The following is a 23,698-nucleotide window of genomic DNA, read 5'->3' on the forward strand; positions in this document are numbered from 1 at the left end:
ATAACTATTTCTTTTTTGTCTATAAAATATCTCTGCCATTCATTGCAATGAGCGTTTACAAAGATGCGTTTTACTCTTTCTAAGAAAATGTAACACAAAAAAAGTTAATATGAATTTAGAGATAAATTATGTAGTTCATTTCTATAACTGGATCATAATTTTCAGCAGTATTACTTAAAAACTAGGATAATAACTGTGACTTACGCAAGATAAATTTATATAAAAATTATTTAAAAAATAGTATACGGAAAAATAAATTTATATTCTTGATTGAATTAATATTTTAGTCTTTAAACAATTTTTTTTTAACTTTTGGTTAATTACATAATTTGTTACTGATGAGCTGATCTCATTTAAAAAAAAACTAGGTTAAAAAATCACTTACCGCATAAGAACCTAACATTTATGTCGAAAAACTTCGGGTCTATTTGATTACAATGAAACTATGTCAGCTCGATTTTATATCATGATTTAGTAATTTAAAAATTAATTATGGTTATGAGAAGTTTACATTCATGTGCCAATCCTATCCATCTTCAATATTTTTCTTTTTTCATTTTGCTTATTGTTCGATATAAATATTGATTTTGAAATTTATTATCATTTCGTTTGTTTGTTTTGACCTGAGATTTAGAAAATGCTTATGATTTAAAATAATTAAAGAGATACATACTTAGGTTAAGTTATGCACCTTTTGCAGAATAAATATTTTATATTTATTATTTATTTTATGTTTTTTTACATATTATGAAATAATAAAATAATAAATATATATATTAAATAACTAAGAAATCAGTTACTATTATGTAATAAATTGACGTGTGCATATAAATCAAACTATCACTTTTGTTTATTCGCAATCATTTTAGGGTAAATAAATCAAAATAATCAATCTTATCTATCATATATGTTATATAATTAAATTTAAATGATATTAACATATATATATATAATACACTTTTAATATGGATATTTATTAAAGGCAGTTTCTACTCATATAATTTTATGATTATTTGCATATTTGTGTAACAAAAGTTTACACCAACATTTTTTTTTAATGTGGTATAATTTCAATAATTTGTAATCATTGAAAAAACAACGAAGATTTCAAAATTAAAATATTAATTTTTCAATATATGTTTAATGAAAATATCAAAATATAAGTATACATTTTCATACGATGTATAGTTTAATTTAAACAATATATATATATATATATAAACATAAAAACCTATTAAAATAAAATTATTTCTTCATATGGTCTTATAATCATTGTATCTTAATATAGAAAAAAGTTTAAATCTTGATCATAAAAGTTTATGTGAGACTTTTAACAGTTTTAGTAATTTATACTCGTTTTGAAAAATTCAAAATACAACATATACAAAAAAAAATCTAGATTTTATTATATTATTAATGTAATTATGTAATTTATTTTAATAATAAAGAAATAAACAAAAATGATAAAAAGTATACATATTGTTATCAAATCTTTATTGTTTAAAATCATTAATTGCTATATATATATTTTAGTCACATTAGGTAATTTCATAGGTTATATTAAGGAAAGCCTGCGAAACAATAAAGATTTGATATATGCGATTAATTATAGTCTGTGATTATTTTGCTAGAGAGTATACATTTTAGACTAATGTTTATATAATGTGCTCTGAAATAGGATTTAGAAGGCATATACAAAATTCAGGTTATAACTTTTTAAAAGATCCTCAATTAATATATAGTATACGAGTCCAATATACAAAAAGACACTTCCAGAATTAAAACATAGGAATCCTCAAACTCTCCAGTTAGAATTTGCTTTCTTTTGCTTAGCTACTCTCATCAACATTATAATTTTCTCTGTTTGAATGTCTTTTTCTGTGTAAGGAAGGGGATGGGAAGGTTTCTTGGAAGGGATGAAGAAAGCTCGGCGGCTGAACAACCATAACCATGTGTTCTCTATGCTAAAAGCTCGCTGTCCCCGGGAAGACAAAACGGCTCGTGACATTAAACAGAGCGGGGCACTGTTACCACGTGTTAGGTTAGAGAAAAGCTGAAGAGGTTTGTCCTATGACAATGAAGTTTATGGTTCGGGAAGTAACTCCATTGTCTACAAATTATCACAGAACATGCTCTCTCAAAGTACACAGCAGTAGCTTCATAAGAATCAATATTCACCTTTCCATGCATGAACCGGGGAGTTAGAAAATCATAAACCCATCCGGTTTGACCAAACCGCATTATTGTGTTGAAGAACCAAGGAAGTCGCGCAAAAAATATTATAAATATCCGAGGGAAGGAAGATTTGATTTCACTTATTTTACAGAGAGAGATCTTAGGGTTTTCGGGTATCTTGCGAGTTTATACAGAGATTTCTATCTAATATGGTGAGTTTAACCTTTCCTTTCGTGTTTAATCTACTTTCTGAATGTTTCTCAGATGGATTCAGATGAATCGATTTATTTTTCTGTTAATTCACTTGCATGTCATAAGAACTATGGGCTGATCATATCTAGTTTAGGTTTGTTAAACTAATCAAAGTTGTTAGCTTTGGTGTTTCTAGCTGCATGAGCTGTGGTATTTTTGTTTTCAATTTTACGTCTTTTCCTGAACCCAATATTTGGTCTTTTGTTGTTTTGTAGGATTCGATGGGAACTCAAACAACTGTTTTGGCTGTGACGGATGATGTTGTCTTGCCTGTTATCTCTGTTCTAACTGTGATGAAAGTTGTCGGGGTCGAACGTTGTGATCCTATGATTATTACTCAAGCCTCCACAATAAGTAACAACCTCAGTTCCCTCATTACTTTCTCCTTCTTTTATCTATTAAGCTCAGTCAAGCTCTAAAAATAGTGGTTTGATTGCGTAGTTAAGCTGTAATTAGCATATGATTGAATCTGAAATAGACGTAGAGAGGATGATGATGATTCATGTCTTCTCACTAATTTTGCAGGTCAGGTTCCTTTGGATTCTTCCTCAGTGGACGCTGTTTTAGCCGTTTCCACAACATCTGAGTTCCCTACTGATAAAATATATGGCGAGTTCTCAAGAATTTTAAAGCCTGGTGGTAGTGTTTTTGTGTGCACCAATTCGGAGGGTGAGAATGTAGAGTTGCAACAGGTATGTGATGTGATTTTGTTCTATATAATGAGAAGAGCTTCGTTGACCTTTTCTTGCGAAACCATTCTTCCTTGCAGACCCTTCAAAGGAGAGTGACGTTGGCTGGTTTTATGGAGCCACAATCTCTTGATTTGACATCAATCAGGCTGCCTAACTTCAGCTTATCCGTTGGGGTGAGCTCTTTTATACATGTCTTCTCTTTCACCCCTGTTTCAGTATGAGAATCTCTTGACCAAATATCAAACTGGTTTTTCTTTTCTAGGTTCAAGCTTATTCTTGACCTACTACTTACCTTTGAAAGTTTCGTATATCCTCTACATTGGCTCATCCATATAACAGAGGAACTTGTTGATGTTGCTCACAAACACACATTGGAACCGTACCATCAATGAAGAACAGCATTGCTGCTTTGTTTTAATATTGGTGTCTACAGTTTGATCACTATTCACACTCCTCTAAGCTGAACTTCTAACTGCTCTATTCGCATAGCCAAATCATGCTTACCGCCATTTTTCAACCCACCAGTCACCAGTCACCATATCAAAGCAATGTGATATTGGCACCAAACCCATCTCAACTGCGTCCACCACGACCTCACATTGTTATTAGAAATTGTGTAAACACGCGCCTGTTAGGCGGATGAGTCCTTCACCTTCATATCACTGAAAAAGCTAAACGCTTCATCAAACATCCCATTGCTACACATCCCCTTGGTTATAGTACCATACAAACTCGGAAACAGCTTATGCCCAGCTTCCACGCAGTTGTTCAACAACAATTTTAAACGCCTTATCTGTCTTCCCAAACCCAAATCTTCGAAACCCCAGGTATAAGTGTGTTTGTTAAGTATGTTTTGCAAGAGTCGATATGTACACAAAGACCTAACTTGCACGCAGTGTAATACATCTCAATGCAGAATAGCGCCGGAGGAGGTACATTTCTCACCGGAAGTAATGTTACTCCTTCCGATGAGAGGGAGTGAAGATGGTGACTGAGAGTGAGATATTCATTTCCAGCGACGTGGAATATTTCATTTTAAATTTAATTTATCAGTTCGTTTCAAAACGCTGGCGTTTAAGAGCTGAAGCCCTAATTTTTTTATATACTACTATATAACCATAAGTTTTATACGAGTTAGGTTTTAGCGGCAGACAAAAGAGCAGAATCCCCCTTCTAACCATGGCGACCAAACCAGCTGCTGAATCCGTTCAATGCTTCGGAAGGAAGAAGACAGCGGTGGCTGTCACTCACTGCAAACGCGGATGCGGTCAGATCAAGCTCAACGGCTGCCCGATCGAGCTCTTCAACCCCGAGATCCTCCGATTCAAGATCTTCGAGCCGGTCCTTCTCCTCGGGAAGCACCGTTTCGCAGGTGTGGACATGAGGATCCGCGTCAAGGGCGGTGGTCACACTTCCCAGGTCTACGCCATCCGTCAGAGTATCGCCAAGGCGCTCGTTGCGTTCTACCAGAAGTACGTGGACGAGCAGTCGAAGAAGGAGGTGAAGGATATTCTGATTCGGTATGATAGGACTCTGCTCGTGGCGGATCCAAGGAGGTGCGAGCCGAAGAAGTTTGGTGGTCGTGGTGCTCGTTCTCGTTTCCAGAAGAGTTATCGTTAAGAACTTGGTGTTTGTTTTATTTTTGGGAGTAATGAGTATGATGGAGTTGTCATTTTCAGTTATTATGCTTTATTTGGATTATGTTTGACGATGTTTACCTCTTTGCTATCAGAAAAAGTTTTCATATTTACTTCTCTTGTCCTGAAATCCATGGCAATTGGCATTGTTTGATCACTGATTAGGTTAGTTACTTATAATCTGCATTTCCGCTAGAAATGCTTGGGCTTGTTGTTGAGTTCTTAGATGTTTGTGGCTTGTTGATATGACTAAGATGGAATAATTGATCGGACATCTGAAACCGGTGACCTTTGTCTGTAAGAATAGAATTTGAGGGCTAGTTTATATGTCCACCCCTGGTTGAACATTTCAAGTTTCTTCATTTGCTGTCAAGTAGAGAACTTTTGGTCTCAGATTCTGTGACGTAGCGCTTCCATGACCTCTTACTTTCAGAACCAAATTTGCCATCGTCCAAATTGGTTTGTTGGGGGGGGCGCATACTTGCCATCATCCCCGCTTTACGGGAAAGGAACTCACAAATTTCTTCAAATAAAGCTCTTCACAAAACCACGTAAAATAATGTTAACCAAAATAGCCGGCGAGTCTTCTCAAAACTGGTTTATAGTTCTGATTCCACTAATCAAAATATCCAAACTGGTTAGTTGGTCCAAGCGGGTATGACGCGGCGAATCTATACAAAAGGGAATAGCCGTTTCTTGGGTTTAACGTCTCTTTCTCAGGTTTGGGGTGTTCGAGTATTCACGTATTGAAATATGTTATGAAATCGTGTCTTTATTGATACAATATAATGAGTATATATACAATATATGAGATCCTAAGTTAGCTAGGTAAAGATACAATATAGATAAGGCTAAATCATATATATTATTAGGAATAGGAAATCTTCATGCCTATCCCTTTGCCCTCCAAAAGTTTGTCGGAGCTCACGAACACTTCCACGATTTATCGGAAACCCTCTGCCCTCCAAAATCCAAGTGCATCTCATTTCTAATTCATCAAAGCTTTTGTATTTCTCTGTGCGTCTCTTTTCTTGGGGTCTGTCAAACGTAATCTATCTTCCCAGCCAACCAGTGGAATCTCTCACTGTTCAAAATCGCGGATAAGCCTATCCAAAACCTTGAACCAGAAAATTTGTTTACAATTCAACGAGAAATAAGAAAAAAGGGAGGGAGCAGTTCATAATTAATGGGAAGTTGAAGGATTACCTAAATTTATTAATAGTTAGCATCAATGAATTTTCCATGAATCTCCTCTCAACTTGAATCTTCCTCTCCATTTGTACATGTCATTGTTGTTATTTCTCTCTTTTCTCGAAATCATTATTGTGATCCTGCTCTTCAGTTACTTGTGTGCTCTCCCTATTCATGGCTTCTTCTCTCACTTGGAAGCATGATATCTTCCCGAGCTTCTGTGGAGGAGACGTGCGCAAAAAAATTCTCAGTCGCTTACTGGAAAAGCTCAGAAGCAATGGAATCAGTCCTTTCATTGATAACGACATTCAGCGAGGCCAGTCTATCGGTCCGGAGCTCAAACAAGCGATCAGAGAATCAAGGGTTGCTGTTTGTTGTCTTGCTATCCAGTAACTAGGCTTCTTCAAGCTGGTGTTTGGATGAGTTAGTGGAAATCATGAAGGGAAGGAAAAAGGAGCCAGATGAGTTGGAGGAAATCAAGGAGGGCAGAGAAAGGGTTCAACAAACATTGATAACTATTTTCTACGAAGTGGAGCCATCTGATGTTAGGAACCAGACCGGAGTTTTCGGAGAGGCCTTTGCCAAAACCTGTGATGGAATACCAGAAGATGTGAAGCAGGCATGGAGGCAAGCTTTGAAAGCTGTCGCAAATATAGCTGGCTATCACTCTCGCATCTGGTTCGTTCACTTTCACTCCCACTTCCACTTGCGTATTTTAATTGTAGTTACTAGTTAAGAATTATGGAAAAGAATAGAGTTACGAGTTATGAAAAGCTCTCATTACAGTCATTATTCATATAATATGGTTGTTGTGAGAAATATACTCCTGTCTTGTGTAATATTTAATACTCATTGTATGATCTTGTCATCTTGATACTAGAAGCTACGTTTCTTGTTGACTGTTTTAATGGATCGCCTCTGTCTTTGTTAGGGACAATGAAGCTAAGATGATCGACAAAATTTCTGGACATCTTATGAAAGTGTTGGTGTTTACACCATCAAAAGATTTTGATGACTTTGTTGGCATGGAAGCTCGTATCAAGGAGATAAAGCTGTTGTTGAGCCAACAATCCGATGATGACGTTAAGATCATAGGGATCGTGGGTCCTGCTGGGATTGGTAAAACGAGCGCTGCCAGAGTTTTGTACAACCGGTTCTCTCTTGATTTTGAGTTCAGCACGTTTATTGAGGATATCAGGGGGAGTAGTGAGATGCCTTCTCTCGGTGGCTCCCATCATAAGTATCAGTTGGATTACCAGAAAGAATTACTGTATAGGATTTTCAACCAAAAGGATATTAAGGTTGATCACTTGGGACTGGCTAAGCAAAGGCTAAGAGACAAAAGAGTGTTGATTGTTCTTGATGAAGTGGATTGCTTGTTGAAACTAGAGGCAATGGCAAACAAGCCTGATTGGTTTGGTCCCGGAAGTATGATTATCATTACAACCGAAGATAGAATTAAACCTTCTCAAACAACAAATGATCAAATGTATTTACGATATGAAACTTCCAGGTATAGTTGAGGCATTTGAGATCTTCTGCCAATATGCTTTTCGTCAAAAAACTCCAGATGCTGGTTTTTATGGGCTTGCTTGGGAAGTTACTGAACTTGCTGGTCGTCTTCCTCTAGGTCTGAAAGTCTTGGGATCGTATCCAGGGACGAGTGGAAAAATGCGATACCAAGGCTCAAGTCTAGCCTTGACAAAGGAATTGAATCAATTCTAATGTTTTGGCTACAACAGCTTAAATGATGATAAAGATAAAACTCTTTTTCTGTATATTGCATGTTTCTTTTTGGTTTTGAGGTTGATAGCGTTAAACGTTGTCTTGAAGATTGTGATTTGGATGTGGACCATGGGCTTCATAACTTAGAGCAGAAAAGTCTCATATCCATTGAATACGGATATTTAGAGATGCATAGATTACTGCAACAAATGGGTAGAGATATTGTGAAGAAAATGACGGAGGAGATTGGAAAGCGACAGTTCTTGACGGATACAAAGGATATTTCTGATTTACTTGAAGATGAAGATACTGTAAGTTTTCTTTGTTTAAATCTTAAGTCCTCTGTTTCCTTGGTTTTCACAAGCTGAAATTTTGAATAATCTATTGTAGGGTACTACTGGAAACAAAGTTATAGGCTTAAAGCTAAAACTGTTCATGTCATGGATAGAGAAGGATCTCAGAATAAGTAAAAGTGCCTTCAAAGGGATGAAGAATCTCCAGTTTCTAGTAATCGACTCTAGGAACGTGCGCATACCCAAAGACCTCAGCTGTCTTCCCAACAAACTCAGATTTCTAGAGTGGCATAACTATCCATTGACTTTTTTGCCTTGCAAGTTTTCTGGCAAGTTTCTTGTCGAACTGATCATGACAGACAGCAAACTTAAGAAGCTTTGGGATGGAATCAAAGTAAAAATAGTCTGCACTTTTTTTATACTGTATTGCGTGTAAAGCACGATTAGTCTTTTCTCTAAAGCTTATCTCTCTTTTTTTTTGTATAGCCTCTCCTACGTCTCAAGCGGATGGTTTTGAGGGGGTCTCGGTGTCTGAAAGAGATTCCGGATCTCTCAGATGCGACGAGTCTCGAGGAACTAGATCTCGATGATTGCCAAGGTTTGTTAGAGCTCCCAAGCACGATTGGCAATGCCACTAAGCTTAAAAGGTGCATACTTAGCCGTTGCTTTCTTTTGAAGAAGCTCCCCTCTTCTATGGGTAGGTTAATCAATCTCGAGGAACTAGATCTCGACGAGTGCGAAAGCTTGTTAAAGCTCACAAGCACTATTGGCAATGCCACTAAGCTTAAAAGGTGCATACTTAGCGGCTGCGTTCTTTTGAAGAAGCTCCCCTCTTCTATGGGTAGATTAATCAATCTCGAGGAATTGGATCTCATACAGAGCACGGGTTTGAAAGAACTCAGTGGTTTCTCGAGTCTGGAAAAACTCAGTGGTTGCTCGAGTTTGAAAACACTCAATCTGAGCTGGACTGGAATATGGGAAGTGCCGTCACCAATCAGATTTAATTGGTCTTGTCTTAATAAATTGGATATGTCTGGGCGTAGAAACCTCAAGGAGTTCCCAAATGTTCCTGACAGCATTGTAGAGTTGGTGTTGTGCAAGACAAGTATCGAGGAAATTCCTCCATGGATTGAGAATCTGTCTCGTCTGCGCAAACTAATCATGTATGGATGCGAGAAGCTGAGAAAGATATCTCGGAACGTTTCTAAGTTAGAGAATCTTGAGTTTCTTGGTCTACGTAACAGTGGCGAAAGTGAGGATGATGATGTGGGTGTAAATGAAGATCATCCTGACATATTTGAAGCAGTATTCAAGTGGGGGGACCCTCACTTGAAGCGCGGTTGGACATTACTATCAGACTTAGAGGTTGACTACATTTTATCGAGATGTCTACCCGCGAAGGCGCTATCATTATGTTTAAGGAGTTACGGTATCTACGCTATTCCAGATTGCATCAGAAGCCTCTCGGGACTCATTAAGCTTGACGTCAAAGGATTCAGAGTGCTCGAAGCACTTCCACCCCTTCCAGATTCCCTTCTATGTAGATGCAGAAGACTGTGTAGAATTGAAGAGAATAAAATCTTCTTTTCAAAATTCCAATATTTGCCTAAACTTTGCCGGCTGCCTCAGCCTGAATCAAAACGCTAAAGAGCTCATCCACACATCAGACTGCAAATATGCGCTCCTACCGGGTGAAGAATTGCCTGGACACTTCCCTCACCAAGCTGGCTTCAGGTTCCCTAACGATCAATATGACACCAAGACCTCTTCCTTCATCCTTGAAATTCAAAGCTTGTGTCTTGCTGTCAACATTCGATAGTTTCGAAGATGACACTCTACTGATGGGTGGTGTTGTTTGTCGTATCATGGGTAAACAGAATGGCCTCACTGTCCAATATGGATCAAACTAGCACCATCTGCCATGGCGAGTTATCAGATTTGAAGATCATCTGTATATATTTGAAGATTCTTTCTGTCTAAAAGAGGATTGCCCTGAAGCCGGAGAAGCCACTTTGAGCGAGCTTGTGTTTGAGTTCCTAGTCCATGGCAACATCTGGACGGTGAAAGGCTGCGGTGTACAACTTTTGTTCCCTGGTTCTAGGATTGACGAAAATGCAGTTGATAATGTTGTTGATGATGATGGGAACGAAGTTGAAAGTGATATAAAGGATGATGCAGATAAAACTCAAGAAGGAGAAGAATCTAGACATGATGATGACGCAGAGACAAGAAGCAAGAAACGAATGAGGTTCAGCCCTTCTGTAGGTATATGAGATTGTCATGCTGTTATTTACTTTTCATAAACATATGAAGATGAATGATTGTAGGTTTTGTAAAGGAAAGATTTCTGGATTGAAAGTTCTTGTTGTTCCTGATTATGTTGATAAAATAAAACAACTTGGTGTCATAGTGAAGCGATTACAGTGGTTTGGTTCTGGAAGCTCATTGTGACCACTGAAAACAATCAGATATCGAGAGCTAGTGGAATCAAGATTATATACGGGTTGGGTTTTACATCTACAACTGAATCTCTTCGTATTCTTTTTTTTTTTGAGAAATTTCTAAAAAACATTTTATCACGAATATAGACCTTAAAAATAAAAATGATCAAATGAATGAGTTAATTATATATTGTTTTTAATTTTATAAATTATAAATACAAATGTTTTTCTAAAAGCTTCGTATGAAAGCATTGGCCAGAGAGCATTTGGAGAGCGTTATCATTTGGTAAATGTTTTTTTAAATGATTTTCTAACAATTGTTGATTGGATAATGTAGAATCATACAATATTAAAAGGCAAATATAAGCCATGGAGAGGGTGTCCACGTAGGATAGGAAAATCAACCAATCAGAGAGCCCGAAGTTGCCACGTCATCTCATCTATTTTTTCGTAAAAAATGAAAAAACAATGCAAAGGAAAAGATCGAACCTGAGTTAGTATGACATAAATATAGGACAGTTACCACTAAGCCATTGAAACTTTCTTGGACACATATACAAGAATCACTAAGAAACAGTATGCTGCCGAAGCTGTATGTTTTTGCTAAACTGTTCAATATGATGATTGGTAGAGTAGTATGAATATGTTATTTAAAATTAACTAGAGCTTGATCCGCGCACCTGCGCGGGTGTTTGTTTTTTTTCTTTTTTATAAATAAATATTGAGTAATTTTTAAACAATTGTTTAATATGATATTTCTAAACAAAACAATTTTATAGTTTATATCGAGTGTTTTTTTTTTATCTTTTAAACCATCAATTGTATCATCGATATTTTAGAATATGACCAGTATATCCACACAAAAGTAATTTTATTTTTTTATGGATCAAAATTTAATGATAATTTATAATAAAATTGTTGTATATATCATTTAATATATACGGTGGTGTTATATATTTTATACTTTTCAACATTTATCATACTAAATTTACAGTGGACTATTATTTATATGAAAATATATATAACATAATATATTTATATATTAATCTATATATTATGTAAATGATTCTGTTAATGTGACTTTTATTTTAGTTATTACTTATAATAATAAAAATATAATTATATAGGAAAAAAGTAGCTTGATTAATATGGAATCAATTATTGTGTATATATGGAATTAATAAAATAATTACCATATAATGTATGTATTTAATTAAGAAATGTATATATGGAATTAATTATTTCCAAACACACATATATATACTAAATAAGAAAAGACAAAAAAGCTAGGTTTATTAATTATTGTTGCCATAATTTTTTTATTAGAATTTTATTTTGGAAATTCATTAATTAAAGAGGAAAAAACATAGAATCGTAAAAGGTAAGTTATTAATAACTTCAGTGGCATACCTTTGTAAATAAATAGTAAATCTTAGGGTTATTTTTTATTTGTACTCCTATTTTAATAAGATAGATATAAAAATTAGAATATAATATATAATATATTTATTTTTAATGAATATATTTCTAATATATATATATATATATTAACATATAAAATTAAAAAGATATATAATTAATTTATTTTATTTAATAATTTAAAAATTATCTTTATATCGAACAATATTATTTTAAAATAAATTTTATAATTGAAATATCTATTTTTAAAAATAGTATTTAACATTTAAAATAAATTATTTTAATTGTGAAATATTTTTATGGATATAAAGATAATTTTATGATATTAATAAATAAAATAAATGAATTAATTATATATTGTCTTTATTTTTATAAATTATAAATACAAATATTTTTCTAAAAGCTTCGTATGAAAGCATTGGCCAGAGAGCATTTGGAGAGCGTTATCATTTGGTAAATGTTTTTCTAAATGATTTTCTAACAATTGTTGATTGGATAATGTAGAATCATCACAATACTAAAAGCAAGATATCCTTTGATATTAAGCTATCCACGTCACTAAAAATATTCCTCTAATCACAACATTTCATTTCGACACGTCAGACGGGATTTTGGGCTTACGTCTGGGCTTCAAGTTAATCTATTATTTAGAGTGGGTTTACGTGTGGGCTTCATTTGCATTACGTCTGGGCTTTATTTTTCATACGCCGAAATCTAAAAAATTGAAAGGAACCCGACGACGGAAGTCACGAGGATCTACCTCCTACCACTTCGTCTTCTCCGCTTGAAACCATAGCGACTGCTTTCGTATCAGCTCCCTCTTTTCTTCGTCTTCTACACAATCAATACTCCACTTAACTTCGATCAATCAATTTCTTCATTATGATTTCGTTTCAGCTCCCTCTTCTCCTGCTTCTTTATATACTCAACTTCTTTCTTTGTACAAACCTAAACCCTAGAACCGCTCTAATCTCAATCCATGGCGACGAAACCAAATGGAAAGTCCCCTGTCTCATCCGCTTCTGATGAAGAAGTCATGTTCTTCAGAGATATTTCTCTAGGTACCCACGAAACTCAGCTGCGCTTCCGTCTGATCCACTTCTGGGAGGCTTGGAACCCCGACGCTTATTGGCCTGGAGATGCTCCTCATCGACGAAAAGGTTATATGAAATCTTCAATTTTTTTACCTTTAGTTCCAATCTTCAATTTTCTAAAAAAATTTTGGTTTTTAGTTCCCACTTATATAATAAAAAACATTGTTAGTTCCCACTTACATGAAATCTTCGTAATCTATCTGTTTAGATTTTTGATGAATATAAACGAGTTTAAGATTACTACCACCAATGATCTGTTTGCTCTGTTTAAAAAAATGGATGAAAATAAACGTGTTTAGAACTTTGACCACCACTGAGGTGTTTGTTTTCTTGCTTTATCTCTATCTACTTCATCGCTTATCACTTTTTCGTTTGCATATAAAACATTGTTAGTTCCCACTTATTTAGCTCATCGACGAACAGGTACACGAAATCTCCAAAACGTAGTTATTTAGTTCCCACTTATTTACTTCAAACCGTTCCTCACTTATTTATTTTGGTTTTGCTTATATTATTCTTCGCAGGGAACTGTTATTGAAGGATTCATTTCGCCAGGACGTATTCAAAAATATTTGCCTAAAATGAAGTGAGGATCAGTTTACAAACTCGACAACTTCCTACGTGCTGTAAATTCCGAGCTCGTGGATTCTCGGTGGAAGGGTACGTGTGTTTTTGCGTTAAGGTATTTGTATTCCTTTAAAGACCTAAAAATATGTTAAAAAGTTTTGGATTCCTGCTGTCAACTTCTGACTTTAGAACTGAAGCAGACCCACTGATATGTAGTGTTCTTAGAGTAAGGAACTTCGAGATTCGAGTTTGATTCTGTCTCGAATGAGATAATACATATTCTATCTAATTTGATGAAATTTCAAAATTGTTTTTTTTTTTTTGGTCTTGGACAGTCGTAGGAAGAAAGGGATGAATCTACCGTGACTGTTAATTGAGATACTACAAGTTACAATTGTGAGTAAAAATGTGGTTGCCTACTTTGAGCTCAGGCTCAATTGAGGGAGTGAAGAGAAGAGGGGAGATGCCGTTACACAGGTTCATCTCAATGTCTATGATATAACACATGTGAACAACTACCTCGGTTGGTCTGGCATAATTCCATTCTGGAATATACAGTATGTTTATTCTCTTTCTCTTCATAACTCTTCTCTCTTATATAACTTTGTTATTTGATGAAAACCATTTTTATGAGTCTGTATATCATGGACCGTTTTTATTTATTTAGAGTTTTAACACTGTTTATCAACTTCATAGGAGCTCATGATCTTAAATTAAATTATTCAGGGGAGGAATCCACTTGAAAGCCAAATTTATTTAGTTGGTTTGTCGTTGTTAGCTGAAACGAAGAATCAAAGCCGTCACTTGGGTAGGTCTTTGTTTCTGATATCTATGATCATTTGTATTCGTAGCTACGTTGATGGAATGAGTGATTAGAGAATGCTTTGTTTTCTTTAACCCTTCAAGTCTCTAAATAGGCCGAAGTTTCCCATGCATCAAGATAAGAGATTAAATCAAAGATCAAATTTTTTTTGGTATATATATATTGCTTTCCATCCTGTCTGAATGAAATAAAGAAAGAATAATATGTATAACCTATTCTATTTCCATCTTCGTTTCTTCACAGGATCTGGTGATGCCCATTACTGTTTCATTAGATTCTGAATTTTGGTATGTTTGAGTCAGAGAACGAAGCCAAGAAAGAAGTTTTCACGAAGTATCGAGTCCAGTGGAGTGGAGTTCTTGATATTCTCACCAAAGGTGTAGTTTCTTTTTCTGTATTCCACCATTACTTAACCTTTTGCGACAGTTATGTTTTTTTAAACACGATATGTTCTGAATAATAACTTGATTTATGCCAACACAGTGGTGGTCTTCAATGTAGTTATTGTTGCTTTGTATGAGCTTTATGACAAGCCTCCTTTGCTTTTTAAGTTTTGGAAAAGAATTTTGTTTATAACCATAATAAATTATGTTCTGAGAGAATACTATAATGTAGTGAAATCATCTTCAAACCCAGTTTTTCTGAACCAAGTGATACATTTTCTGAACCAAATCCTAATATGAATTAGGTCAACGGATATAATTTAATCATGTTCTTTAGAAAGTAGTTGAGAATTTTGCTTAGGTCTTGAAATAAGATTACTGTTCTTAAAGGTTTCTGTAAAATCTTGCCTTGCTACTATATGATCCTTTGGTTTTAGTTGTTGAAAATTTCACGTCTCGAGAATTTTGGTTAAGATCCTCCTTTGGTTTTCCTTCAGATTCATTCAGCAAATGCTCGGAGGTTCTTCAGTCCCTGATTATGAGAAGCTTCAAGTGGATAAGTTTTATTTTCAAATAAAGTACAATGAGTGTCTGCGTAAAACATCAGGAAATGTTAAGAAACGTTTCGCTTCCTTAATCCCTTCATTGCTTCCCAACATATTCTTAAATTTGTTATTGGATTCCAGAAACGTTGAGAGAGGTCTTGCTTCCCTAGACATATTTATTCTGAATTGCATTTTGTTTCTCTCTACGCATTTAAGAATGAAAAATAAAAAAATGACTTATTCCCAGTCTAAAGGCATGACAACATTATTCATTTGCTCTATTTCATCAATCTTAAATAGGCAATGTTTCATTTTTGAGTTTTTATGTGGTTCAGGCTACTGATCAATAAGAATAACATGTCTCCAGAATTTTCATTGGCGTTTTTCTATTTTTCCTTTCTTCCAGGTTTAGATTAGTTTTCAGTGATATATTGATTTGTACACTACTTTTTCTTACAGTGAGTTAGCAAATGGTTGCTTCAAAGTTGAAAAAGCTTATTTGTTAAACCATCATGCAAATTATATTAGACCATAATTAACTATAATAATTAAACATGATAAAAAACTGTGAAAAACGTTTAAACAATGATAAAAATCACTAAAAACAAATAATTACTTTAAACTTAAAATATAAGACACCACTATATAATAATATTGTATTTTCATATTTTAATCCATGCTGCTGTTATAAACTACTATATTTTTTTCCGTTCAAGTGTTATAAACTACTATTTTTTCCAGTTCAGTAGAAAACCATTATACGTATTAGTAAAAGTAGTCACATATAAAATTGGTATATAACATTCGATTTCAAAGTGGACGTTAACCTAGAACAATACTTGGAAGTTCGTTATTACAGATTTTTTCCTCACGCATTTACTTATGGTAAAATTATGAACTAATATGATTTAAGCTGTATACACAAGTGATATATTAAGTTTACAAAAAACCCTCAAACTACCTTCATCTTTATTGTGTTAATCGCATTACATTTTTATTTCATATAATGAAAATATGTGTTGCAATAACATAAGATTTATATTAAAAATACAATCTCATAAATTTTAAAACTAAATCGCAAATTTATAAAAATATTTAGTTGAAAAGGTGAAACGGAAACGACTATTTAAAAAAAAAACAGAAACAATTGTTTGAAATACAAAATCAAATTTAGAGCTTAGAGAAATGTGAATGCAAAAAAAATTCAATAAAAATATAAGAAATAGGTAAATGAACAAAATCGAGAATACACAATCTGCGCGTAGCACGGAAAGAAGACACATAGAGAAATGCTTCGGATCAAGAGAAGCATCTCCGCAGATTACAGTCAGGTTTGCTCTCTAATCTCTTACAATCAAGTGTTTTGTGATGGTTTCCATTGTTTTCAGCTCACAAGCAACTTTTTTTTGGTCAATATTGAGAATCAATTTGTTGTACTTTTGACAGTTGGAAGCTGGCTGACGTGGCCATAATTGATATTTTTGTTACAGATTTATTTCATTCTTCTAGAGAAAATGATGCAAAAAGACGAGATGGTTGATGTGGAGGGCGCAAAATACTAACGGAATAAAGGAGGTTAGCCAGAAGATGAAATGACAGCTTTGAAGAGGCAGCTCATGTCCCCAATGTCTACCACAGTTACATCAAAAGATGGTGCAAGAAAACTGGGGTTTGTGAGCCGGTGACAGGGAATGTGGAAGGTACTGAGCTTCCTGAAGAGTGTGATGATGAATCTGTTGGAGAAGACAAAGTATAGATCGCTCATAAAGAAGTCCATGATGCAGTGTTTGGAGGACCTGCCAGAAAGAGAGGAAGCCGGTAAAGAAGCTAAAGAAGGCATTGAAAATGGTAGCCAAGGCTTTGGGTGCGCCAAAGGGGACAAAGAGACGCAAACTAGCTCAGTGAGTAAATCATGTTGACAAATTACTTGTGAATTGTGATACAGTTTGGAATTGTAATATGCAGAACATGTACTTATGTTTTGTCTCAATTCCACCATGTTAGTTTATTGCAGATTTCTTTGTACTATTTCCATTACTTGGCCTTTCACCGGAATTACATTTTTGATCTAAATGTGCAATCTTTATTTTAGAAATTTAAACAATCGCAAAAAACTAACAAAAGAAAGACTTAGACTCTAACAAAGAGAAGTCGGATGAAAGAACCACTGAACCACACAAGATAAAAACAAAAATCAGTTGATGATATTTAGCCTCCTCTCTAAAGACACCTACAAGATTAACCGTCTTTGTAAGACCAGTTTTGCTTTCTCTGGAAGTTGTTATAAACCTGATTGTATATAAATATTCATTTTTAATAACAACGTAATAACCTGATTGTATTTTTTTAAAAATAGTAATTTTAAACCAACTAATATATAATAATAAAAGTTAAATAAATTGTGAATATATTTTGAGAATATTTTGATTATCATTTACCCTGAGTTTTAATCCAGAATAATATTTTAACTATAGCTAGATTGTAAGATATTTTTTGTTTATAAGTAAACAAATAATATAGTAATATTAATTGCTGAAAAAAATATTGGTAATAATAATAATTTCATAGAATTTTCAGTGTATTTGACACATACAACATTTTTAACGTAATTTTATTTAAAGCAATTAGTATTTAAATTACCTTTACTTATTATAATTGTAAGAAATATGTTATAATCGTAAGAAAATATATTATAGGAGATTAAGTAAAATATAAATAAAAACATCAATATGGTATAAATAATACATATGACAAAGAAATATGCGATATGGAGATTAATAATATATATTTTTAATAACCTAAATATGTAACAGAAGATATTTTGGATAATAACTAAGGTTGCACAAGTTCTTTATTCATTTCACATTTGCTAACCATCCCAATTATATTAAAAATAGAAAAAAAAATTGTAAGTTTTACTCATTTCTAATTCAATTTACTATTTATATTTTTATTACATAGAAGTAATATATTGTAATATAGAAATTAAATACAACATTATTTGAATAAACCCGGGCGTAGCCCGGGAAAAACCTCTAGTACAATACTAAAAGAAAAATATAAGCCATGGAGAGGGTGTCCACGTAGGATAGGAAAATCAACCAATCAGAGAGCCCGAAGTTGCCACGTCATCTCATTTATTTTTTCGTAAAAAATGAAAAAACAATGCAAATGAAATGATCGAACCTGGGTTAGTATGACATAAATATAGGACAGTTACCACTAAGCCATTGAAACTTTCTTGGACACATATACAAGAATCACTAAGTATGTAATCACAAACTCTTATGTACAGTTACAATATTATGAATTCAACTTTCAAGACTGCGATATTTTGTTTTGTAAAAAAAAAAAGTAAGTGACTAAGCTAATATATACAATATAAGCCATGGAGAGGGTGTCCACGTAGGATAGGAAAATCAACTAATCAGAGAGCCCGAAGTTGCCACGTCATCTCATTTATTTTTTCGTAAAAAATGAAAAAAACAATGCAAGGGAAATGATTGAACCTGAGTTAGTATGACATAAATATAGGACAGTTACCACTAAGACTTTGAAACTTTCTTGGACACATATACAAGAATCACTAAGTATGTAATCACAAACTCTTATGTACAGTTACAATAATATGAATTCAACTTTCAAGACTCCGATACTTTGTTTTGTAAAAAAAAAAAATAAGTGACTAAGCTAATATATTCTTTGAAAGTGTGAGAACATTGACAAATATGAAAAATCATAGATTTTTGTTTTCGTGATAAAGTTAAAATTTTTGTAAAAGTAAGTTTAACTTATAAATTTTTGTGACAAATATGAAAAAGCATAGATTTTTGTACAATTCTGACAAAACAACTCAAAACATTATTCTCTAATGTCTTAATAAAATATTATTTAAGGGTGTAATAATTAAATATATCAATTCAATAAATTTTGTAATTTATAGATAAAACAATAACACAACAAATTTTGAAACATTTGTTTAACCTATCGATTTCTTTTCATGAGAATTCAACTAAACAAGATAAAAAAAACAATTAGATTTAAAAATATTTAATTACCATTTTATTCAATTTTGATTAATTTCAAATTGTAATAATGTATCTTTTTGAAGTTATAAAAAAATACTGTTCTTTCTTTATTACACTAGCATTATATATAGATTCTATATACACAGATAAATATAATATAACAACATAAGCTTGCTTTCCCCGATTCATATGAAAATTTATTAAGTTATCCACCAAAGCAAATTAATTAAATCAATCAAATTGTTAGAATACATCAAATTAATATATAATTTTATTTTAAATTAAATTATTTAAAAAGTGTATTTTCATTAAAAACAAAATAATAAATAAGTAAAACTGATTTGATGGTAATTTTTATGACATATATATATATATATATATATATATATATATATCAATTCTGTGAAAGAAATAGAAGCTTAATATGGAAAAAAATCTTAAATACAAAAAACTCTAAAAATTAACAAAAAAAACTAATAAAAATTAAACTATGATATCACTTGAAAGCTTCTTAGACAATATTAATAAAATATTTAAGCGATAATTAGACAAATTTGATTTTTTTTGCCAGCCAAAAGTTTATTATTAATTAGCATCAGTTATTTCATGATGTTTAAGAAATGATGGACAAAAAAATAGGATGGACATAAATGATATATGAACTATGAATAGTACTTTGTAAAGGTGACTTAGATAACATATCTGCACATCCATTTCCAGTTCTTTTTTATGCCTAAATTCAATTTCTTCAGAACAGTTATTCCACAAAGAGATCGTATGAGAGATTGTTTTGATATTCAGATTTGTTTCTTGACTGTTAAGAAGATTGATAACTGTAAAAATGTCTTCTTCGAATATGATATGTCTATAACCGAGTCCCCAACATGAGACAAGTTTGTTTAAAAAGTAAATAATTTCATTTTTCTTATATTATATAATAAATATATATTATTTACCGATAATAAAAATATAGTTATTCATCTATCACAAATATCTATGCAAATATGTGAATCAAGTACAACAATCAAACAACATAATGAGATCCACAAAGAAAATTTTAAAAATATATTTATGTTATGTAGTCTTATTTTATATTCTTTAAATAATGTAATACAATATTATACATTATTTTTTTAGAATTGAGAAATACATATAATATCTGTAGCGCGGTTAAAAAATCTAGTAGAACTAAAGCTCTACCGATCAAAGCTGGTAGAGGAAGATGAGAATAAATACGGGGCATTTACCAAGCTTGTAACGCAAGGAACAGGTTGTGTAGCGACCAGAGCCGTGCCTATGACATAAGTTTTGAGGCATAGGCCTCAGGCCCCTCTCATATTTGTAAATTTTGGGGCCCCATATTTACTAAGATCCGCAAAATGCTAGTATAGTTACTGAAAACAGTGTATCCTTGTAATAATTCAATTTCAAACATTCATCTCTATTTTTATTTATTATTGTAAACACTAATCATCTTTTTAATGTGAAATTTATTCTCCGTACAAAATTTAGGGCAATTCTCTCAAATAACATTTTTTAAAGTTTTTGTCACAAAAATAGTTCTCAAGAAAGAAAATGACCAAAATATCTCCTTTTTATTTTGAAAATTTTATTTTAATTTTTAATTTTTTAAAATTTGAAACTTTATCCCCAAAACTCCACCCCTTAATTCTAAACCCTAAGTCTAGATTAGTTAATCGTAGAGTAAATAAAACTTATTTTTGTCATTTTTTTTTCATTGAAGACCATTTTTATGAAAATAAACTAAAAAAGGCTATCATAGGTAATTTCTCTAGAATTGATGTACATAAGTGTATATAAAATGTCTTACTAAACAAGTATAACCTTTGCCATTAAAAGTTTGTAAAGTTTTTCTTTCATATAATAATCTTAACTCCAAAACAACTAAATAGCAATTATTTTGATTTACCTTTTTATACTAATTTTTGTTTTGTAAACTGGCATTAATATTAGTAAGTTATTATTACACTAATATTACTTTTTATATTATTCTCTAAAATAAAATAAACTAATTTTTGCCTTAGGCCCCCGATACTCTAGGCACGACACTGGTAGCGACAAGAGCTGAAACGATTTTAAAGTTGCTCAAGGAGTCGGTACTTGTTGAAGAGAGATAAAGGGTATGAAGGAACAACCAAAATAAGGTCTTTTTGATACATAAAAAAATAGTTGTTTTTAATACATATATACTGATCCAGTTTTTGATTGCAAGAGAATGAAAAACATAAGAAACCCTTGCAACGATAGAGTTGAACTCTTCGATGGATTTGTTCACTTTTGGTTGAGCTTGGCATCAAAATAAAGGGTCCTCCTGTGATATACTTGTGGCAATGTTGGTGCAACTTATCTATGTGCAAACCCGGTTTTTCATTCGCGAATGAAACATCTCGCACTAGATTATCACACCATCAGAAACCAGGTAACTGCTGGAGCCCTCCGTGTTGCTCATGTCTCATCTAAAGACCAGAATGGAGCCGGTGCAGAAGTGATACGATCCACCAGATTGTTGCAAAGAGTTCAGCGGGAATCAGGCTCCCAAATGATGTTAAATGATAACATTAAACAAGGTCAAGTTCAGTGGCTGAGGCTAACATCACAACAAAATGGCAATATCAATTTTGGCTTGGGGAACGCTGAAACTTCAGAGCTGTGTGAAAGAGTGGACGTTTCGGTCATAGATAGCAAGGGCCAAGACAAAGAAAGGCACGGAGGAACTGAGTTGTACATCGAGGTTAAGCGTGTGGATGTTCTTGGTCTTAAGAGATCACTAGCGAGTCAAAAGACAAATTCAAGTGATGGGGTTAAGATCATAGGGTCAGCTTTTGTCTCCTTCAGCCTTGAGGACAAGACTGTTCTTCTACCGGGGAGAAAGCTCAGGCTCTGTGGTGAGAAAATAACGAAGAAACAATACACTTACAAGAACACGCCATTACTACCTTAATTCGGTCTTTACATACGGAACGTTTTTATCACCAAGGCCACCAGAGCTAGAAAAGCGCAAGGGTGAGCAACTGAGAGAAGTACAAGGATGGCTGGAACGTGCATTGCAGGCTGGAGGACAGGAAACGCAGAGAAGGGTTTATAAGAAGCGGCTAAGGCCGAGATGGGTTCTTGCTCAGGTAATAGGAAAACTTGACAAGCTGAGTTTGGCAGAAGCATGTAAAGGAACTTATGCATGGTTATCATACACTGATGCGGTGGTTGGAGATGTATGGGATATCAAATTTCATATTGAGAAGTGCAGGTTTCCACAATTGTTTCAAGACGAGACAGGAGTGAATAACAAGAAGAAAACTGAGACTGTGAAAATGGTTCAAGTGACTGGAAATTCATTGCTTAGCTCTAAGAAGCTCACTTGCGGATCTGAAGAACATATAGAATTCGAGCCAGAAGAGTCTTCTGTTTTGGATAAGCCTACTCCAACGAAATATTCAACTCTTATGTGGCTGCTTCAAAAAGTTTTCGAGAGTGATGTGAAAGCAAATTTGGTGATCAAGAGAAACACTCGTGATGGGGAACAGGAGCTACAAGAGAAAATGTCCAGCATGATCACTATTGTCAAGTTGATCTATTCTCAGTCCACAGACATGATGGAGTGCTTTCTCTATGAAGTTTTTTTTTTCACGCTTTAAGACCACCAGAGCAGTTAGTCTGTGTGCCATTTATTCTGCTCACTGGAATCAGGTATCAACTCACCAAACGGAAGTTCTTGACACAAAGGCAACGATTACAAAATGGCTTAGCTCATTGCCAACTTGAGGACAAGTTGGATCTCTAACGGGGGAGTATTGATAAGCATTAATGGGCCTCGGGAGATGGTTATTGGGCTTCAGAAGTTATCAAGTCAATAAGCCTTTTATTAGTCCTTTTATTAGTCTATTTAAGTCATATGTATTGTACCAAAAAAACTTATCGATTACGATCATTAATCAAACAACGGGTTCAATCTCTAATTTCTTCCTCTCTATCTTTTCTTCTACCTTTTCTCTTCCTCAAACTTCTCCCCTTTCTGTCACTTAACAGATAAGCTTTCACCAAGCTTATCAGAACATCAAGACATTTCCATGTTTTCCTGACACTAAAGAATGGTTGGATTTAAGCAATAGAGATATCGAAGTAGTACCTTTGCGTTCCGGCTCTGTAAACTATTGATGAACAACTGCGTGAAGCTAAGAAGCATCTCTTTTGGTATCTAAGCTGGAACTTATTGAAACAATATATTTCTTGGTGTGCAAGAACGTTTTGAGGATATTCTCGAGAGCTATCGGTTTGGCCATAACCTGGTGATGGAAATGAGAAACGTCCAAAACTAGGAAAACCGGATATCTGAACCATTTCAGAACCAAAAAATTTGAATAACCAATTCGATTTGTAAAAAAATACGAATGGATAGGACTCTTTTCAGATATTCA

At 33.6% G+C, this 23,698-nt stretch overlaps 2 protein-coding genes and 1 pseudogene across 2 annotated transcripts; all 3 read left to right on the forward strand.

The window, feature by feature from the left end:
- The first annotated feature begins 1,489 nt into the window (after window positions 1-1,489).
- Window positions 1,490-3,990, forward strand: LOC106418087 (anamorsin homolog). Its single transcript, XM_048769053.1, has 3 exons — window positions 1,490-2,781; window positions 2,953-3,119; window positions 3,197-3,990. The coding sequence occupies exons 1-3, from the start codon at window positions 2,649-2,651 to the stop codon at window positions 3,338-3,340; spliced, it is 444 nt and encodes a 147-aa protein (XP_048625010.1). The 5' UTR covers window positions 1,490-2,648; the 3' UTR covers window positions 3,341-3,990.
- A 253-nt stretch (window positions 3,991-4,243) lies between these two features.
- LOC106417512 (40S ribosomal protein S16-3-like) lies at window positions 4,244-4,869 on the forward strand. The gene has a single exon (XM_048769054.1). The coding sequence runs from the start codon at window positions 4,299-4,301 to the stop codon at window positions 4,737-4,739; it is 441 nt and encodes a 146-aa protein (XP_048625011.1). The 5' UTR covers window positions 4,244-4,298; the 3' UTR covers window positions 4,740-4,869.
- Window positions 4,870-5,072: 203 nt separating this feature from the next.
- On the forward strand, window positions 5,073-11,369 carry LOC125593075 (annotated as a pseudogene).
- Window positions 11,370-23,698: the final 12,329 nt, after the last annotated feature.

This window comes from Brassica napus, chromosome C9 (genome assembly GCF_020379485.1).
Source record: "Brassica napus cultivar Da-Ae chromosome C9, Da-Ae, whole genome shotgun sequence".
Lineage (NCBI taxonomy): Eukaryota > Viridiplantae > Streptophyta > Magnoliopsida > Brassicales > Brassicaceae > Brassica > Brassica napus.

Bases quoted from the DNA above. Each gene is read 5' to 3' on its own strand.
- LOC106418087 (XM_048769053.1), top strand. From the start codon at position 2,649: ATGGGAACTCAAACAACTGTTTTGGCTGTGACGGATGATGTTGTCTTG. The intron at 2,782-2,952 runs GTAACAACCTCA...CTAATTTTGCAG, and splicing joins TACTCAAGCCTCCACAATAA to GTCAGGTTCCTTTGGATTCT. The intron at 3,120-3,196 runs GTATGTGATGTG...TCTTCCTTGCAG, and splicing joins AGAATGTAGAGTTGCAACAG to ACCCTTCAAAGGAGAGTGAC.
- LOC106417512 (XM_048769054.1), top strand. From the start codon at position 4,299: ATGGCGACCAAACCAGCTGCTGAATCCGTTCAATGCTTCGGAAGGAAG.